Source organism: Pseudopodoces humilis, chromosome 14 (genome assembly GCF_049639895.1).
Source record: "Pseudopodoces humilis isolate 2021_Gansu_Grassland_sample_001 chromosome 14, ASM4963989v1, whole genome shotgun sequence".
Classification (NCBI taxonomy): Eukaryota; Metazoa; Chordata; class Aves; order Passeriformes; family Paridae; genus Pseudopodoces; species Pseudopodoces humilis.
The window spans coordinates 2,116,644-2,136,843 of NC_142213.1; the positions used below are offsets into that span (position 1 = coordinate 2,116,644).

The following is a 20,200-nucleotide window of genomic DNA, read 5'->3' on the forward strand; positions in this document are numbered from 1 at the left end:
AGCCTTTCTGCTGTTTTTGGTCAAGTACCACAAACCAAGATGTTCAACCCAGTTTCAGAAGACTCAGATTTTGCCACCTGGAGAGTGGCATTTCCATGCTGCATCCCACACAAACTGATCCTGCATCTAGGGATTTAATCAGAGGAAATCCACTAGGTATGGAGTAGTGAAATACTGGATTTTATGGCAAAGGACTGAGCCACAATCAACACTCCTGATTTATCTTGAATTACTTTACTTTTTTAGGAGGAGCACAAAATTCTGTTTGGATTGAGGCACTGATGTATCTAATCCTTTTATTAGGATGGATCCAGAGTTGTAAAGATATCCAATGGGATATTGAGGTGGCTTCTCACATCCAGTGCAGGTTTTATCCTGACCTTCACCAGCCAGGAATGGCAAATCCTGAAGAGCTGGAATTGGCCTTTTGCTTTGCGTAGCTGCTGATATTTTGAGAAGAGGAGGAGGTCCAAGCTCCTGCTTTTTTGGAGGGGGAGGCCATAAATCCAGAGGATTTAACACCTGGTCATGAGCAGAGGGAGGGAATTGTGTGTCCCTTCACTGAAGCACTGAACTGAGCAGATGAGAAATGCTCCAATATCGGCCAAAAGGGTGAAAATACCCAGCTGGAATAGGAAAACAGACCTGAATAAAATGTCTTCAAGCTCCCTGGATGTGTTTTCCCTGGATGTTGGGGCAAGGGGTGGGAGGCAGTGTTGGAAAAGGAGATGAGATGACGTCGCTCCTGTGCTGGCTGTGATTCCTGGCTGTGCCTCAGTGCTGGAGTATTCCACACTCAGGCTTCCATGCTGGATACAATGAAATGTACTTCAAAACTACATGGAAAATGCTTCTCTTATGTTTAAAGAAAGCAGTTAATAATAATAAATTAAAAAAAACATTAAGGGACGATGCAAGAAGATACTGGGAGCACCAAGGGTGCCACGGCCTTGCTGGAGCTTCTCCTACAGCCCTGAGCTTCTCCATCCCCCCTTTATTTTCCTCTCCCCCTTTCCTGGGGATCTCATTCAGCTGTTCCATTTACCTGCTGGAATTTCCCAGATATTTATGGATAAATCGTCATGACAAAAAGCCTTGTGTGCCCCTTTGCCAGTGCAAATATACTCTGGGAATCTCCTGAATTAGAAACTTTAACTTTTTGTATCCCCTGGGTCGGGAAGTTGGAGTTTTGTTGAATTCAGCATCCTGAAAAGACATCAGTATCTTGTGTCCTTAATTCTGTACAAAGGTTTTTCTGCTCCTGGACTTGAAATAATATTAGGATACTGAGTAGAGTCAGCTCTTTGACCTTTTGAGAGTAAAAGCAGTAAATAAAATCCCTTTTTTTTTCCCCACTTTGTACTTGGTGGATGACACCTTTTCTTCTGGAGTTCTGTCTCACTGATTGAATAAAGTTAAGCTTCAGGGGAGGTTTAGGAAGGTTGTTTTAATAAAACCAGCCAGAAATTAAACAACACACAGAGTAGGTGAGAGGCCACAGAATACAAACATACAACTTGATAAATTAAACAAGATTTCTTTAGGCAGGTGGTATTTTTCATGGTGTTCTAGCTGGCTGGGAGAAAATTCCTGGAGCTCTTTGTGTAATACTGGGAATTACCCAATTGGTTGTCCCTAAAACCGATCCTGCAGGACACTGAACTGCATTTCCTGCTCTAGAACAGACCTAATCTTACTAGATCAGTGCAAAAAGCTTTATCTAAAGGTCCATTTATCTAATTGCTATCTTTTTCCATGGGTGAATTCAGTGCAGTGGATTTTACTCACTGGGCAGAGGTTGAGCAGGAAAAGGTGGTGGCACTGTCAGCACCACGAAATCCAGGGGTGATTTAAGGTTTCTTATTAACCCCACAGAGTAAAACAGGAATAGCTTGATTTTATATCTGTGGATAATCCAATTCTGCTGGAATTGCTGGTGTTGAAAAATGAATGAGTGGAAGAGAAGGGATTTGAATCCTTTAGAAATGCCAAACAATAAGAACAGTTGCAGAAAAGTGATACTGGGTTTGCTATAAACAACAAATGTTGCGTAATGCTGGCTGTGTTTTTCAAAACCAGATGTTGCAGCAGTTGACACCAGGATTTCTGCAAGTTATTTGCTCATCCTTCAGCTGCTTCACCACATTCCCCCTCTCAATACCCATTTTACACATTCCTTCTCATTATAATCCTGTAGTACTCACAATTCCAATCAATATTCAGTGTATTTTAGCTGTAATCACAACTCAGAGGGCCCTGAATGCTCTTAAATAAAGGTACCGAGGTAGGTTTTTTTTTTATAATTAACCTTCTGCATGTTCAGATCTTCATGTTCAAACCTTCATTCCTCTAAATATTGTCTGGATGGCTCAGCAAGGTCTGGTGAGCAGATTTACCCCTGTGGTGCTCAGCATGGGGCACAAAATCATTTCAGAAGCGTGAGAGAAGACCAATGAAATCTTTTGAAAGGAACAAACCTCTCCAAAAAGCAGAATGTACAGGAGAAAGCAGTAAGAAATGAATTGACAATTATTCATAAGCCCAGGGATTGATGCAATTGTAATTGGGAATTACATGGAGGAGGAACAGTTGTGAGGATCAGAACAGGAATGTTCTTTTTCTCCTTGTAAAGACAGGCACAAACATCTGTAGAGCTGAATTTGGAGGCTCTCAAAATTTTCACTGCAAATAAGACTCAAAGAAGAGATTTTTAAGCAGCTGTGACCCAGGTGGCAACATTTGTAAAGGAGCAGGACCTGCTCTGCTCCCCTGAGACCCGCAGAGCTGCATCCAGGATTCCCAATATGAGTCCAGAGGAGGCCATGGAGCTGCTCCAAGGGCTGGGAGAGCTCCCTTGGAGAAGAGAAGGATCCAGGGAGAGCTCAGAGCCCCTTCCAGGGCCTAAAGGGGCTCCAGGAGAGCTGGAGAGGGGCAGGGGACAAGGGATGGAGGGACAGGACACAGGGAATGGTTTCCACTGCCAGAGAGTGGATTTAGATGGGATACTGGGCAGGAATTGTTCCCTGTGAGGGTGGGCAGGCCCTGGCACAGGTGCCCAGTGCAGCTGTGGCTGTCCCTGGATCCCTGGAAATGCCCAAGGCCAGGCTGGACAGGGCTTGGAGCAGCCTGGGACAGTAGAAGGTGTCAGGGTTGAAACTGGATGGGTTTTAAGGTCCTTTCCAACCCAAACCATTCTGATTCTCTGAGGACACAATAAAACATTTAAAAGGCCACAATGAAACCTTTAGCCACAACTGTTGGGAAACAGAGGGAAATCAAGCTCCAGATGGGCTTTGGGTGAAGCCTCACTGGGGACAGGGACAAAGGAGGTGACACAAGCCAGGTCCCTGTTGCAATGGTGCTGCTGTGACTTCACTGCCATGTTTCATTGGGCACTTAGGAGGAAGTTCCATGTGATAAACATTGGTTTGAGTCTTACCAATAACAAAAAGTTCATAATAAATAGTCCTGAAAACAGATAAAGAGCTTGTAAATGGTGATTCTTTGTAAATAAAGTGACAGAATCCGTTGTTAGGACTCCTCAGTGAAAACACACCATGCATAGCATGTGTCCCTGCAGGCACCTGTCACTCACAGGTAAAATTTTAGTGATCTGGGTTGGGATAATTCTGCTTTTGTAGTTTTAAGCCAATGTAAATTGGCTTTTTGTAAGAAAAAATCCATGTGTGTATCCCCGTGAGTGCAGGAGGAATTTATAAGAGAATAGAAAGTTGATGAAATAAAGGATTTTCATGGTGAATTCCTGATCTGGGTGTCTTGGGAAGTGGGAGTCTCCAAGAATTCAGCACATCAAATATCGGATGTGTAAGATGGTGTCTTTAAAGGCAGTGACCTGTACTGGCATTCCATCCTTTCCACACTCAAATCCTGTTTTTACTTACACCTTATTCCAGTGGAGGCTGAAATTTTCTGTGAAACTGCAGGAAGGGAGGAGTCAGGATGTCAACAGAGCCATGAAATCACACTGAACTTGTAAAACCAGGCCCTGAAAACATGGAGACTTCTTCCTCATCCCAGTTTCCCTGGGAGGGATGGTGTTTATTCCTTGATGTTATTAAGATAATTCCATGTGTGTGTAGTGTGTTATTACAGTGATGAGTGGGGTGATAAGAACTTTGTTTGGACTGAATTAAAACTGCTTGGAATGAAACTTTCCCAAGGCTGGAAATGCAAATAGGATGAAGTGATGGTACCAACATTCCTGAGGGAGGAAGTTAGAACTGGGCACCTGGAACACCTCCAGAGGTCATGGGATGCTCTCAAAGCAAGGCCTGCAATTCCCAGAAGTCATCACTTCTGCCTGTATTTAGGAATATCCTCCTCATTCTTCTTCTCTCTTTGTTTTTCCATAGTGAGTGTTGAAAAAGTGGAATTAAAGGGGCTGGCACACAAGAAGAATGAAAGAAATGTTGACTATTCCTTTGAGGTAAGTTTGGGAGGATAATGCTTAAAGAGGAGTTAAGGAAATTTTCAAACTTTATTGTTGGATCCCAGAAATCCTTTGTGGAAGCGGAGCTCTTTTGGGACTGATAGTTTTTAATCAATGGTTTGAAAGTTATAAATGGCTGTGGGTGATGTAGAGGTTGGTAGGTAGGGTTTGGCAAAAAAAGAAAAAAAAAATCGTTTTAATGCAGGAAGTTTTGGCAGCATTCATTTGGGGGAAATACGATGCCACACTTCCAGCATGGTTATCCATATCTATATCCAATGTCCATTCTTCTGCTGGAATGCAGAAGCCAGAGAGAATTTAAGTCTTAATCTGGACAAAGAACAATGTGGGCTCTGAGAGCACAGCTGCTGGAAAGAGGCAGGGAGGGAGCCTGTGGGATATGGGTCCAAAAGGTTGGAGAGTACAGAAAAGCTTTGGAAATTTTTCAGGGCTTGAGGAAAACTCTGTGGAGCGAGAGCTGGGGGAGTTGACTGGAAAGGAACTTTCACAATGATCTAAAAGCGTTTCCAAAGGGAATAAAAATCCTTCCCAGAAGAGGGATGTTAATCCAGCAGGAAGGGCAGAGCAGGAGCTGGAGGCAGCGTGATCCGAGTGGAAGTGAGAGCAGTGCTGAGGAATGAGTGTGGTTCACCACACAGCACCGGGAGCAGCGGCTTCCCCCGGCACTGACGCGGCCTCTGGAGCTTGGGTTCTGCTCCCAGTTCTGGTGGAGGGATGAGTTCATCCCACGGAACCTTGGGACGGATCTGGGTGCTGCTGAGGAGCTGACAAACTGCTTTTCTCCCAGCTGGAATGAAGTATCCCAAAATTTGGGATGCACAGCCCGGAAGACATCTTTGGTTTGTTTAATGAGCCAAAGCGGGGGGTGAGAAAAGGAGAACCCAAAAGGAAAACCAGGCGGGAGAATCTCAATTATCCGCAACTTTCACCAAGTTATTCCTTAAAACTCCCAGCCAGGGCAGAGCATCAGCTCAGCATCTGTTGGGATGTTGGCAGCATTAACCTCTGCAGGATTGGATTCATGGAGAATGTCCCAAATTTCCTCAATCCCCAATTGTTCCAAATGTCATCGATCACAGGCAAGATTTTTCCAAGGGCTTTTCAAACTCTGTATGAAGCCTGCAGTTGTCTCCACTCCAATTAAGAACTCGTGAAACTTCTTTTCCTATTACAAATTTTTCTATAAATAACAGAAATTACTGTACCCAGTGTTTGCCTCAACAGCTTGAACTGATGCAAGAGCAGAGACTTCAGCAGAGCTGATAAATTGCTGTTTGCTGCTTTAAAAACCCAATTATGGAATGTTTTTGTTCTGTTCAGGAGCTTGGCAATAGCAGGTCAATGGATGGAGCAGTTTAGTGTTTGCAACGCTATTGTTCCCCCCATTTACAGTTCACATTATTGTTTTATAAGTATTGAAAATTCAAGTTAAAACAGAAGTCATGACAATTGTTGGGTTTTTATAGAACTAGAAAAAAAGAGAATATTTCCTGTACTTTCTGAAATTCCTTGTGAATTTAAGAAACAGTTATTTACCACAAACTTAAAAAGAAAAAGAAAAAAACCCATAAACTTGGTAAAACCACTCAAGTTTTTCTGTCTTCTTTTCTTTTCCCTCCCTCCTTTTTTTTTTGTCTTAACAGCTCTGCTGAGAGGAAATTCCTCCCTTATGTAATATATTTTGAAATCCTCTCCTCTCCCCACTCTTTTTGGCAGCTTTTGGATGGCTGGAAAAACTTTGTGTATGTTTGGAGTTGTCATTGAAACTAATGTCATGTGAGAGTCTGCTCTGTGATCCCGAAACATCCACCCAGCTCCTTCCCCTATGGATCCAGATGCCTCCCAGGCTCCTCCAATGGATGTTTTGGATCCATAGGGATTCATCCCTGGCCTGTCTCATGGTGATTTTCCTCAAGCCAAGAAATCCTGATTTTTGTCTTGGTTAAACTTCATCTCCCAAGTGATAAATGCTTCAATATCCAGGGATGTTGTGACTTGTTTGCGTGGGAAGAGATGCTGAATATTCCCTTTTTTTAGGGCATGGACAAGATGGAGTCTGGAGCAGGAGCTGCAGGTTTCATTGGGAAGGTTTTGCTTGGTTTTTTGCTGCCTTTCCCAATTTCTTGTGGCATATGGAGTTGATTAATTAGCAATGGCAGCCTTCAGCGAGGGGAGCCGTTCTGTTGGAAAAGCAGATCCTACAAACCAGCTGTTTTCTTTAACAATAATGAGGAGAAAAAATTCCATTACTCCGTGGTTGTTTGCTTAACTCTGGATATGTGCAGTGTGTAAGGGCTGTGTAAACTCTGAGGGGCTTTTCCAAGCATCCAGAGGAGTTGTTAAATGTAAAACCAGCAAGAATTGGGCAGCAGTTTTGTCCTTGTGCACAAAAAAAAAAGTGTTTTATTGATGTCACTCATCACAACATCTGGAAGGGACAGTTATTAACTAATTACTGAATTTTGAGGAACCAAATTAAATTAATTACTAAAGCAAATCCTTCTTGCTCCTCCCCAAGGTCCTGTGGTCTGATTCTTCAGTGACGTTGGTAACCAAATCTTCTGCTGAAGTGACTGAATTTATTTCAAAGGTAAAGACAATAAGAAAAATACTTTGAAAGTGAAAAAAAAAAGTTTTGTCCCTCTCTCTAATTTTGTTCAATGACACTTTTCAAAAAGTGCCAAGATAATTCAGATTGAATTTCTTAAAATATTTGGTTTATAACTGGCGGTGGATTGAATCTCATAGAAACAACAAGACTTCTTTTCACTTTTAATTTGTTATGTCCTCCCCCTTTAGCTATCTCAGCTGTATCCAGAAGAAAATTTGGAGAAATTCATTCCCTGCTTAGCTGGTCCAGATTCATTTTACCTGGAACGGAACCACATGGACCTGGAATCAGACCTGAGGTATGCTGGGATTTTATGGGGGTTTTTATTTTGACACTTGGCTTTTTTCACCAAGAAAAAGAAAAAACCAGGAAATAGAAATATTATCTCCATATTCTAAATTACTTGAAAGAAATTAGAGCCTGATCCTAAGCTTTTTTCCTTGATGTTCCATTAATTCCAGTGCATAACAATTTTTCAGGAATTCTTTCTTCAGAAATACAGATGGTAATAATATTCTGTATTAAGCTTCCTGGAGAACTGATATTTCCTCATTCCTTGTGAAGAACAAATAGAGGATCACTGGCTTTGCAAAAGTTTATTTTGGACTCAAAAATAATCAGAATTGCTTTAAACAACTGCTCAAAACTCAGGAGAAAACAGAAGCCTGAATATTCACCCATCTGTATTGAGGAATGGGTTGTGGGGATTTTTTTTCCTCCTTTCACAGAGTTTTTTTCTCACTTGTTTTAGGTTGTCGTAGTGTTTATTTTATTTCAGTTTTAAAAACTTAAGTATGTATTTCGATATTATTAAATGATGACATTTTTGGAAGCCTTTAACAGCTAAGAAATTTTTGAAGCCTTGGCTTGTACCTCCTCAAATTATCACAAATCATCTGGCCATTATTTAATATAAACCAGCATTTTAAATATCATAATCTGTGGCAGATCACATCAGGTTTCTCTTTCTAAATATTTCTAATATGATTTTCCTAGGAGAAGGAGAGACTTAAATTCTTTTCAGCTGCTACTGTCTTTATCTACACAAAATGAGATTATTGTAATATTAGTATTATTCTGATCCTGATACGATACCATTATAAAATTAAATGACACTTTAAAATATTAATTAACTTTATTAGAGCTTCTCCTTTATACTTTTTTTTCCCTAAGCCAGGGTGGATATTGGTTTTCCATGGGCAGCAGCCAGCAGGTGCATGCCTGGATTATTTTTCATGGCAAGCAACATTCCCATTCCCTTGCTGTGCTCCAAGGAGGATTTGGGAGGCTGCAGGGAATGTGTGTGGCTGCTGTTTGGGAACAACAGCCTCTCCAAATCTGGGTTAATGGAGCAGCAACTGCACTGTCAGAGCTCAGCTGCAGCTCTGGAGCAGGGAAGAAGCTGCTCCAAGGTGCTGCTCAGCTGTGAAATTCAGCAGTGAACTCTGGGGTTTCCAGCTGGGAAGCACCTCTGGGTGTGTGGAGGTGCAAAGTTTTGTGAGATTGGCATTTTTTTGTGGAATCTCAGAATGGTTTGGGTGGGCAGGGACACCTTCCACCATCCCAGGCTGCTTCCAAGCCCCATCAAAACTGGCCTTGGGCACTTCCAGGGATCCAGGGACAGCCAGAGCTTCTCTGCCAGGGCCTCCCCATCCTCCCAGGGAAGGATTTATCCCAAATATTCTATCTAAATCCACCCTCTTCCAGCTCAAAGCTGTCCCTCCTTGTCCTGTCACTCCATCCCTTGTCCCAGGTCCCTCTCCAGCCTCCCACAAGCCCCTCAAGGCACTGGATTGCTGCTGTAAGGGCTCTTTTCCCTTCAAAGAGGCACAGGGAAAACGTGACAGAAGTTTTTCCCTAAACTGCCAGACTCTGCATCTGCTGTTTATCTCTAAGAGGAGGAAATTCAATAACAGATCCATCTCTATTTTATATTCATCAGGTTCCTGCATTTGAAAAGCAATTTTCAAGTTTACATTTGAACATTTTCTGCCTTAGAAGTGTTCAGGGTTCCTAAATGAGGCATCTTTGCTGAAACACTCACCAGAGTGAAAACAACCCAGGGGTAACAGGGATTATTAAGAATAAGAATACCCATAAATTTCCAGAATTCAGAATTGCATGGTGTTTTTCAGCTTTTAAATTTCCAATCTCATTTCCAAGTGTGTTATCCAGAGTGCAATCCTGATGGATTTGAGAGGCTCTAACAGAGCAGGGGCTTTGTTTGCTGCAGGTACCTGGCCCCGCTCCCTTCCCATGTGGTGAAAAACGACCACGTCAGGAAGTTCTTCAGCACTTCATCTCCCTCACAACAACTTCAGAGCTCAAGTGAGTTGAAATAAAGTTAAAACAATATTTTTTTTGTACTGCATTTCATAAACTGATGCCATTTGTGACTCTGTTCCTTGTTTCCAGATCCTGGCAACCCCTCCCTGTATAAAGTAGGAACTACGCTGGGAACATCTGGAAGGTGAAATATTTATCTTGTTTACAACTCATTCTCTTAAGAGGCAATTTTCATGTCCTTCAACAAAACCCAGACCCCCTTCAAGGAGCCAATATTGCAGCTTCTTCTGCCACTTCCATATGGAAAGACCAGAAATTTCCATAGGATTATATTTGGGTGTCTTTACTTCTTTTTAATAATGCACAGGCCGTTCTGTCAGAAGCTTTTTTAAATCGCAGAGAGGCAGCAGAATATTTAATATCTGTGATTATTGAAGGAAATGATTGAAGGAAAATTCTGTAAGGTGAAGATCAGCTTCACCCTTTGCCAGAACTGCCCTGTTTTACTGAGCTGTGGAACAGGGCAGTTACAAATCCACACCTTGGCTCCAACGGGGCGGTTTTTCCCAGAATCCCAATTTCTGTGACCACAGCAGCTGAACTTTGGGTGACACAGCTTATCCAACATGCTAAACCCAACCCTGTTCCTATTTTCCAGACCTATATGTGGGGTGGCTGGAATTCAGTCTTCCCAGAACCACGTCCAGCACTCGGCTGCTGCTCCCGTGTCTCTGCCCCACTGCTCCCACTCCGGAGGCGCCGGCTCCTCGCTGGGCTATCGCTCCCAGATGGAAACCTCCTCCCCAGCCATGCTGATGTCTTCCAGCCCTCAGACCCCTCAGACACAGGAGCAAAATGGGATCCTGGACTGGCTCAGGAAGCTGCGCTTGCACAAATATTACCCTGTCTTCAAACAGCTCACCATGGAAAAGGTAGGGCAGGAAATGGGGGGAAGCAGCCAGCTTTTAAATTATCCCCATGTTCTCCAGGCTGGGAACATCTGCACTGAGGATCACACGAGTTTCTGGCACGTGCTGGGGAGGTTTTCACTTTCTGAAAGCAATAATGAACTGATGAAAACCTTGCTGTTTTCACTCTGGGTTGTGTCCTGGGCTGTTCAACAGCTGCTGCTTCTCCCAGGCTTCCTCAGGGAATGCTTGGAGATCCGCCTTGGATGCTGCTTTAGGAGCTCTGCTTGGCTCCCTGGTCATCCCTTTGTGTGCTGGAGATACCTAAATATGCTGATTTCTCTTGATTTCTGCTTCTTGGTTGATTTTTCTCCCAAAATATTTGGTTATCCTCATTTTAAGAAACAGATTTTCAGAGACTCGTGGCATGGATATGAACATGAGTGAGTGAGGTTTGTTTGCATTGTAAGAGTCCCAGATAACACCTGTGTGTGCTGGATTTTATCAAAACAAGGTTTTAGAGCTTTTTTTCCCCCCAAGTCCATTGGGAGATTCCTTGTCCTCTGTCTTTTGCCCTGGAACGCCCTCCAGTGGAGGGAGGGCTTGGGCTGAGCTTGGTGCTGCTTATGGAATATTTTATGGATTTAATTTCAATCTCTTACCAGAGTCTTCTGATTTAATTTTCTTCATTATAGAAAGGAAATATACTGGGTTTTTTTTTTCCTTTAATAAAGTAGTAAAACTCTATATTCCAGTATATTTTAACAAAGCAAATATTATTATGCATACTTCACTGGCTTTCATTTTAATTACATTATAATATAAATGTCTGTATCTATCTCTATATTTTATCATTAAATTTACTATTGGTGTATATTTTCCACTGCACTTCTCAGGCAAATTTTACTGGGAAAACTGGAATGATTTCTATTTTAATTTAATTCTATTTTAATATGTACACAAGTAATTTCATCTTTATTGTGACTGGTTAATACAAGCACATTCTTAATTAAATTAAATCTGCAGGTGTTTCTTTCATGCCAGTCCCTCACACTTTCCTTTTACACTATAATTGAAAACTGGAGTAGAGAGTTTCTTTGAATTTAAAAATGGTTTTAAAGTTGGCTTTTGGAAATGCTTTTCACTGAAAATGGGAATAAGAATATTCCAGCTTATAAAACTAAACATATTTTTACTTTCCAAGTTTCTGAGTCTTACTGAGGAAGATCTGAATAAGTTTGAGTCTCTCACCATGGGAGCAAAGAAGAAGCTCAAAACCCAACTAGAGCTGGAGAAGTAAGTGAGGGCTGGGGGAACTTTTTTTAAGGTCAAAAAATGCAAATTTTACAGTGGTTTTTGCTACCATGATTCCCACCTGGAGATATGGGTGATTATGAGCTCCATTACTAAACAGTATTTAGTGCTTTCTGGTTTACTGCTGCCTGGTCAGGATTGTTATAAGTATACCAAATTTTTAAATCTACAAAATATACATATTGTGTTTAGGTTTTTTTTTAAACTTGTGTCACAGTTATTGCAAAGATTTTGGGCTTCCCACCCACTTGACATTGATGGGAGCTGTTTGATTTGCAAGCCCAGGGGATGTACTCCCAAAGTCAGGCCTTTTTTTCCTAGGAAGTGACAATTTTTTGGCTCCAATCCATGTGGATGCTGCTTTGGGAGCTGCCTCAGTGTCCCACGGTGACACCAGGGAGCTGTGACAGCCCTGATGCAACAGATTGTCCTGGTTTTTCCATCTCCACTTACAGGGAAATGTTTATTCTGCAGCTACTGCTGCTCCTTAAAAAGCAATTAGAAATCCAAATCTGTGCCCATTTATCAGAGCTGCCTTGGCAGCTTTTTTCAGCAGTCTTAGTTTTTCCAGAGTTTGTTTGGAAACGGAAAACTTGGGACTGTGTTTGTTTTTTCTTTGGGTTTGGTGTGCAGGGCTGGGTTTGGGATGTGCTGACATAATACATGACAGAATTTTAGAGTTCAGTCAGGGTTTGGTGATGTTTTACCCAGACAAATAAGAGTGTAGTGTTGTAATCAGATGGCAAATAGTCCAACCCTAACTGCTGGCAGTTATGGTCAGCACTGATGTGATTTCCAAGTGTTTCCATTTGAAATGAGCACGGCATCAGTGGATTGTTCAATGGGCTTTGTCTGCTTTGGGTTCATTCAGAAAAGGATTTCTTTGTGGTTGTGTTTTTTAAGTTTCATGCTTCTCTCCATCACCCTGTAGGGAGAAATCAGAGAAACGGTGCCTAAACCCCTCCACACCTTCCTCAGTGAGCAGCAGTGGGGTGGCCAGGGTTCCCCCCACTTCCCACGTGGGGCCTATCCAGAGTATCCGGGGCAACCACGCTGCAGGTAAGGGGAGCAGGGGACACTGCTGTGCTCAGCTGTGCCTGCACAAGGCTCAGGTCATTCCTGTGCTGCTGCTTCTTCCCCAAGCTTTATCTTCCAAAAGCTTTCCCAATTATTGCTTAATAGGGAGCAAACAAAAAGTCTGATTTCGGTGATTATTGGGGGAAATAAAAAGTGACTTTTCCCATGGCTCTGGCGGGAATGGGCAGCTGCTTTGGCTGGGCTGTTCCACCTCTGATGTATCCCTGAGCACGGCTGTGTTCTTCTGAGGTGCTGTCAGTGTCACCCCCGTGTCCCCTGTCCCTGCAGAGCTGCGAGTGGACGTGGATCAGCCAGCCCACCCCCTGCCCCGGGAGGGCAGCTCCTCCGAGTACTCCAGCTCCAGCTCCAGCCCCATGGGCATCCAGACGCGGGAGGAGAGCTCGGACAGCGCCGAGGAGAACGAGAGACGTAAGCAGAGCCCCCCAGCCGTGCCCCCTGCCGTGCCCAGGGCTGTCCTCACGGCTCCTCTCTCCCCAGGCCTGGAGCTCCACCTGGACGCCTCGGACAAGGAGAAGCCAGTGATGCTGCTGAACCATTTCCCCTCGAGCTCTGCCCGGCCCACGGCTCAGGTGCTGCCCGTGCAGAACGACACCGGCTCGGGCCCCGCCGGCCACCACGCGCTGCCCATGCAGATGCTGTCCCCAGCCCCCTCACACATCACCCCCATCCGCATGCTCGGCTCCGTGCACAAACCGGAGCGCGGCTCCACAGACATGAAGCTGCTCTCGTCCTCTGTGCACTCCCTCTTGTCTTTGGAGGAAAGGAATAAAGTGTCTCCCGGCTCGAGGGGCAGCATCAAGATGGAAAAGGGCTTTGGGAACGCCGTGGTGGATGTCATGTCCTCGTCCTCTCCTCACCAGCCCTTGCAGGTGCTGCCGGGGGGTGCCGAGAGCAGCTCCCCCACGTCCACCATGAGCTTTGGGCCTCGCACCAAAGTCGTCCACGCTTCCACTCTGGACAGAGTGATCAAACCAGCCCAGCAGCCAGGACTCATAGTGGAGACGAGCACTGCTGCCACGGTGACGTCCAGCACAGTCTTCCACGTGGCTCGTCCGCCCATCAAACTCCTGGTGTCCTCGTCTCTTCCCACCGACTCCGCCATGGCCGGACAGACTTCCTGCTCCAGTAATATGCAAATAACGGTGTCCCCTGCAATAATCAACCCCCGGACTGCTCTGTACACAGCCAACACCAAAGTTGCCTTTTCTGCCATGAGCAGCGTGCCCGTGGCGCCCATGCAGGGCAGCTTCTGCGCCAACAGCAACGCGGCCTCCTCCAGCAGCCACCCGTCCCCATCCTTCACCACCATGGCCAACCTGCCCAGCTGCCCCGCGCCCAGCTCCAGCCCCACGCTCTCCTCCAGCGCCGACAACAACTTCTACAGCAGCAGCAGCAGCAGCAGTAGCAGCAGCAGCGGCGGTGGCGGCGGCTCGGCCGGGAGCGTCCCCGTCCCCAACCAGAACCACCACCACCACCCCCACCAGCACCCGCCGCCGCAGCCGCCCGGCTGCATGGTGTGCAGCTCCTGCGGCTGCAGCGGCAACTGCGGCTCCAGCGGCATGACCGTCAGCTACGCCAACTATTTCCAGCACCCCTTTTCGGGACCTTCTATGTTTACTTTCCCTTTCCTGCCCTTCAACCCCCTGTGTAGCAACGGCTACATCAACACGCAGCAATACAACAGCAGCACCACGTTCCCCGTGGTGCACACGGCCTACAACAGCGGCCTGGCCCCCGACTCCGTCATGGCAGGACAGTCCACCTTCGCCGTGCCCCCCATGCAGAACTTTATGGCGGGCACGGCCGGGGTGTACCAGGCACAGGGAATGATGGGCAACGGCAACGGGTCAAGTCACAAAAAAAACGGGAACCTCTCCTGTTACAACTGCGGGGCCAGCGGGCACAGAGCTCAGGACTGCAAACAGCCACCCATGGATTTCAATCGGCAAGGTAAAGGTTGGGGGGGACACAGAGCGCGGCCTTGAGCCCTGCCCGTGGGGTCTGCTGGCATCTTGGAATCTCTGGCTTGTACAAATATTTTGTTATTAGAAGTTGGTGGTCTGACATACTGGCAAATTTTAGGCAGCCCCAGCGGGAGGACCCAGGCGAGGCCTCGGGTGTGCTCTGTGTGGTTGGCACTGTTTTTTAGTAGGAAGTGGTTTTTAGGGAGGGAAGAAACATCAAGGAAGGGAGGGAGCTGCTGTGGACAGGTTGCAGCAGAACTGCTGTTGCTGCTTCTGCCTTGTCAGCCAGGTCAGCTTTGGTCATTATTTCAATTTCCCCCAGAATTTTACAAACTGAAATCTCTGTTCCTCTTCCCTTCCTGTCCAACACAATAACATAAATGAAGAATTGTTGTTCAAACCCTCCTGAAGGTCCTGTTTGCTGCTGTAATTATTTTATAGGGTATGTTGCTTACACACTTACAGCACAGGCTTCTCCAGGAGAGAGCTGAATCCTTAATTCCAGGAGGGAAACAGTTAAAAGAGAAATGCTACTTTACCAAGAGTACTTTTTAGTCCCATTTTTCTTTTTTATTTTTGTTATCTTATGTTGAGATAATCTGAGAGTGGTGTGGGTTAAAAAATGAAATACAAACTCTGAGTGAAGAGCACTGAAGTTGCATTTGACATCGTGCATTGTCTGTAGTCTTTACCTGGATTCATTTTTGTGTGGTCTCAACAGTTTGAACACCATAAATTAACAAGTGTCAGGTGTTGGACAGCAATTTACAGCAGGAAAAAGGTAAATACTGAGTGGAATTCCAGTGGTAAATGTTTTGGTAGTGGCCAGGGGGAAGCAGAGCTGCTGCCTCATCAGTCCTGAGTGGGAGAACTTCAGAAATGCAGCAGTCTAATGCCTTTTATGTTGGATTTAATTTCATTAATTAAATTCTCATTTAAAATCTGCCAAATTTTTCACAAGGGCATGGGCTGACAGGACAAGAGGAAATGGCCTTAAGCTGAAGGAGGGCAGGGTTAGATGGGATATTGGGAATAAATCCTTCCCTGTGAGGGTGGGGAGGCCCTGGCACAGGTGCCCAGAGCAGCTGTAGCTGCTCCTGGATCCCTGGAAGTGTCCAAGGCCAGGCTGGACAGGCCTTGGAGCAACCTGGGATGATGGAAGGTGTTGGGATTGGAACTGGATGATCTTTAAGGTCTTTTCCCACCCAAACCATTGTGGGATTCTGATTCCATGAAACAAAGTCGTGCCAGCCCTAAATCTCCACCCAAGCTCCAATGGTGCATTCCATGAGTAAGAAGCAGCAGGTTGGTTTGGGAAGCTGTGGGAGGTGACTGATGTGTAACCCCTGTGTCCCTGTCCCTGTCCCAGGTACGTTCAGGCTGAAGTACGCCCCTCCCTCCGAAAGTCTGGACTCCACAGACTGAGGTTTCCCCACTGACACCACGATGCTGTAAAGCCATGGAGAGCGACGGAGATCGAACCACAAAACTGAGACGTCCAGTTGCTGTTAAGCTTAATGTATTTTTTAATCCAAAGGTGCTTTACTTTATTAGACTAGGTAGAAAATCTAGCTTAGGGGTGCAGCCAACCCAGTTTTGATTGCCAAATTCAAGCTTTGTTGTTGGAACTCCTGACTCTGTGTCCCCGGACGGATGGATGGATGGATGGATGGATGGTGGAGCTGGCCAGCTGCAGTTCCTGCTGGAAGTACAACATCCCCTGGACTTTTCTGGCTGGAGAACGTTGCCACAATGGGACTTTTCTAAGGTGAAAGGCCTGACTCCAGGGCAGCTCTGTTCTGAGGTGGAAGGTAGGAGTGGCCTGAAGGACTTTGGCACCCCTGGGCTAGGTAAAATGTCTACTTTTTTTCAAAAGTGATCAGGCACTAATCTCTGGGATTTTTAAGGATTGCACTACAGAAGAATGTAAAACTCTTCAAGCTTTCTGCACTTTTAGCAGACAGTGTCACTCTGAGACCAGTGCAAGAGGCAAAGAAGTTCCAACCTTTACAAATTGGCACCAGCAGGCTTACGGGACTTAATTCCACAATAAAAATCCTAAAAAGTCTCTCTTTTCCCTTCCAAAAGAACACACACGGCAGTTTCACTTCCTTCTGGAAACAAACTCGTGCTTCATTGTCTCACCTATTACTAGCTAGTGCTGGCTTCCCAGCACTGGAATAAACTTAGTTTCCAAGGGTCCAAGTCCCAGAGACTCCAGAGTCATAAAGGCTTCAAGGATATTTTCCTGTAATACACAAAACCTTTACGTCCTGTTACTGTATATAGGTCTCTTTCACAGAAACCTTATTATTCTGCTTTTGTAAATGAATTTTAAACCATCCTAAAAAAAAAAGAAAAAAAAAAGAAAAAAATTAAACTAAGAACTCTGGCAGCAGAGTCGATAAGCTTTTGCTTTACTTTATATAAAATACCCTTTGGCTCCTACCCCAGGATTCAGGAGTGGTGAAAGTCAAACATGTAAAAGGTAGTAAAAACTTCATTATTATCAAGACTTGGAAGGATTTCTTGTCGGCCTCCTTCGTTGCAGTAGGTTGTAGATGAGTAGCTTTGGTGTTAACTACTTAGTCCATCATTTGTGGGTGACAAATCTAAATTAGGACTCGAGAGGAAGCCAAACCCATCTCGAACTGCTAATTTGAAACACTTTGGTCCTGTCTGGTTGAAAGAAGATCCTAATCCTCATGGCTCCCCCCCCAGCTCCCCCCGGGAATTTGACGGCATTAAATGGGTGAGGCCTCCTCTGTAGAAGTGTCTGACAGAGAGATATTTGCATCCTGTAATTTGGGAGACACCTTTAAAGTCTGAAGCCTCGTTTACACTCGGAGGTATTCCTTACAGCAGGATGAATCCATAGGATTTGTAGTGGAGCAGTGAGTTGGGAAGTCCTCTGGGAGCAGGAGGGTTTGGAGCTGTGCAGGGCTGTCCCCAGGAGATGGGAGCTCAGCCCTTCCTGGGCCGTGCTCATAGGAAAGGAACATTCTGGGCCATCCCTGTGTCCCTGTCTCTCCAAGGGCAGTCTCAGCCCCGCGGGATCATGAGCATCGGGAGAGCCTCGGGAACGCGGGTGGGCAGAACCAAACTCGGCCCAGGGAAGGATCCAAAATCAGAATTTGCAGAACGGTTGGTTTAAACGAACAAACAAACAAAGATACTTTTTATTGCTATGCAATAAGAACCCCCAGATTTGTGTATCCCCAGCCCAGCTCCCGCTCCCTGTTGGTTCTGCCTGCGTTTGAGGACGTTCCCTGTGTTCCCATGAACAACCTTCAGACCTACAACACTAAAGGGATGAAAACTGACAATGCAATTTACTTTGCCTTAATGAGCTCGAGACAATGGTAGGAACAGTCTGTCCCACTGCATCATGCCCAAGGAAAACGTGCAGTTCCATGTTTACTATTTGCAGCTTTGAGGGTCTCTCCAGTGGCCTGGAACACGTGCTGAAAGCCAAACTTAGTGTTACTGTTATTATTATTGTTATTTTTTTTCACTTTTTTTAAACAGCATTTTAAAATTGTATTTAAAGAAACTGTATTTCAACACACATGTGAGTGTTCAAAACCCTCTTGAAACAGCAAAAAAAGGCAGCAGCAAAAAAAAAAAAAAAGAAAAAAAAAAAAAAGGTAATTTCTTTACCAGTTGTGTTTTGTTTTACTGCCCAAGGCTGGGCACAGTTGTGTCTGATCTTCATCACAGAAAAAATCATATCAAAAGGACTGTAAAACTGAACTTCTGTGCAGCAAATTGTTTCATTCCTTTCTCCAGAGCTTTCTTTAGGATCCTTTCCTGTGTGTAGAGTTAAGGCTGATGTTTCCAGCAAACTGTTTCATTCCTTTCTTTGGGATTGTTTCCTTTGTGTCAAGTTAAGGCTGATGTTTCTCCAAGTGGCTCATGGCTGCATTTGGGTGACGCTTTGGAACGGTTGGGTCTGGGTTTGGAGTCAGATCTAATCCAGAAGGACCTGGAGGCAACGCAAGTGTCCGAAAGGAAAATCTGGTGAGCCAGCAGCAACTTCAGAGCCTTCCCCAAATCCCAGTGAGTTGGGGCTTCAGACCTGCCAGTGAACACCCTCCACTCTGTACCCAGAACAACCAAAGTTGGTAAGTCCAAACAGAGCACCTTAATTCCATGAAATTATCCTTAATCTGTTCTTAAAAGGCACAAATCCACCTTTTTACCCCTAAAAAAAGCAAGGCAGCTTGGGTTGGAATAGTAGAGCTCCAGCTGCCCTGCCTGAAGGAAGCAGTTCTTAAACCCTATTTTTGTACATTGAAAGATGGAGATTTCAAAGAATGTTATTTAGCCCTATCTTGGTCCTGCAAGTATAAAAAGAATGAATTCTCCAGATGGATTTCACTGTGGAATGGGAATGATTTTTCAGTGTAAGAGGGAAGGGAATCCCCAGTCATCTCCACGGAGGATCAGCGAGGAGCCTTTCCCAGGGGAGGGAGCAGCGGGTGGTGCAGTTCCAGCTGCATTTTCCATTTGATGATGGAAAGACTCAAAATAGGATGGAATTTCCAGCAAACTCCTCCTCACTCTGCAAATTAAGCATTAATAAATATTCTGGGCTCAATCCTAATGGGGAGAGCAGAGAGGGAGGAGTGGGAACCGAGATATTGATCAGAAGGTTCCACCCAACTTTATTGAAAGCTACATTTGAACCGTTATTAAAGTTTATCAAAACTGGTTTTTATTCAAACCAGCTCTGACACACTCAGCCTTTTGTGAAACCTTTTCATACCATGGTCATTAAATCTTGGCAGATTAAGCACCAGACTTCCCAAATTAACAGTCCAGCACCAGGCCTTGGCCATTCCCCCAGATCCCATTTCCTCTCTGGGCAGAGATATCCCGGGATGAGCCAGGCTGGGGCAGAGCAGCGCTCCTCCCAAAATCCTGCAGGGGAGCAGAGCTGTGCCAGAGGGAGCCTCGGAGCACTGGATTCAGGCTAGTCTGGACACCTGTAAATGGGATGAATATGGGCAAATCTGGATAAAAATCCACATATTGGAGCGTTTGTGAGAGTAGGAATCACTTTGGCTGGTTGAGGCCCCACAGCTCTTGTAATAAACCCTTGGAATTACCCATTTGTTCCCTGAAATTTTCTTGATGTACACACAAGAACTGTGTTGGTACTGAAGCAGAAAGCAAATCCTGTGTGTTTTCAAGTGCAGATTAACAGCTTCTCTTGGACATAACTTTCCATTAGGAATGAAGGAAATTCCTGCTCCATTTGAGCCATTTCTTTTACTTCGATCACTTCTAGTATTACAAATTCTGCATGTAACTTTATAAATATTTTAAATAGTTTTGTAAATATTTAATATTCAGCTAATTTGATTTTGAATTGTAAATGTCAAGTATTCTGGTATTGGGATTTTTATGTTTTATTATACTTTGTTAAAAGTTAAATTGTACATTTTTAGAATGTTTTTATCTGAGTAAATTTAATGTATGGAAAATAAAGAGTTAAACAGAATCCCTTGGTATTGGCTTTCATTTTAAAGGGATTCAGCTGTGT

The 20,200-nt window shown here is 44.7% G+C and overlaps 1 protein-coding gene across 1 annotated transcript in view; it reads left to right on the forward strand.

Annotated features, from left to right (window-relative positions):
• The window catches only part of ZCCHC14 (zinc finger CCHC-type containing 14), a 49,571-nt gene extending 29,410 nt beyond the window's left edge, over positions 1-20,161 (forward strand). The window contains exons 3-13 of the mRNA XM_005528152.3: positions 4,374-4,447; positions 6,990-7,061; positions 7,271-7,380; positions 9,316-9,410; positions 9,498-9,552; positions 10,027-10,300; positions 11,481-11,572; positions 12,522-12,649; positions 12,956-13,096; positions 13,166-14,638; positions 16,022-20,161. Coding sequence (XP_005528209.2) covers positions 4,374-4,447; positions 6,990-7,061; positions 7,271-7,380; positions 9,316-9,410; positions 9,498-9,552; positions 10,027-10,300; positions 11,481-11,572; positions 12,522-12,649; positions 12,956-13,096; positions 13,166-14,638; positions 16,022-16,077 — 2,570 coding nt within the window. The 3' untranslated portion in view covers positions 16,078-20,161. The remainder of the gene's footprint in view (positions 1-4,373; positions 4,448-6,989; positions 7,062-7,270; positions 7,381-9,315; positions 9,411-9,497; positions 9,553-10,026; positions 10,301-11,480; positions 11,573-12,521; positions 12,650-12,955; positions 13,097-13,165; positions 14,639-16,021) is intronic.
• Positions 20,162-20,200: the final 39 nt, after the last annotated feature.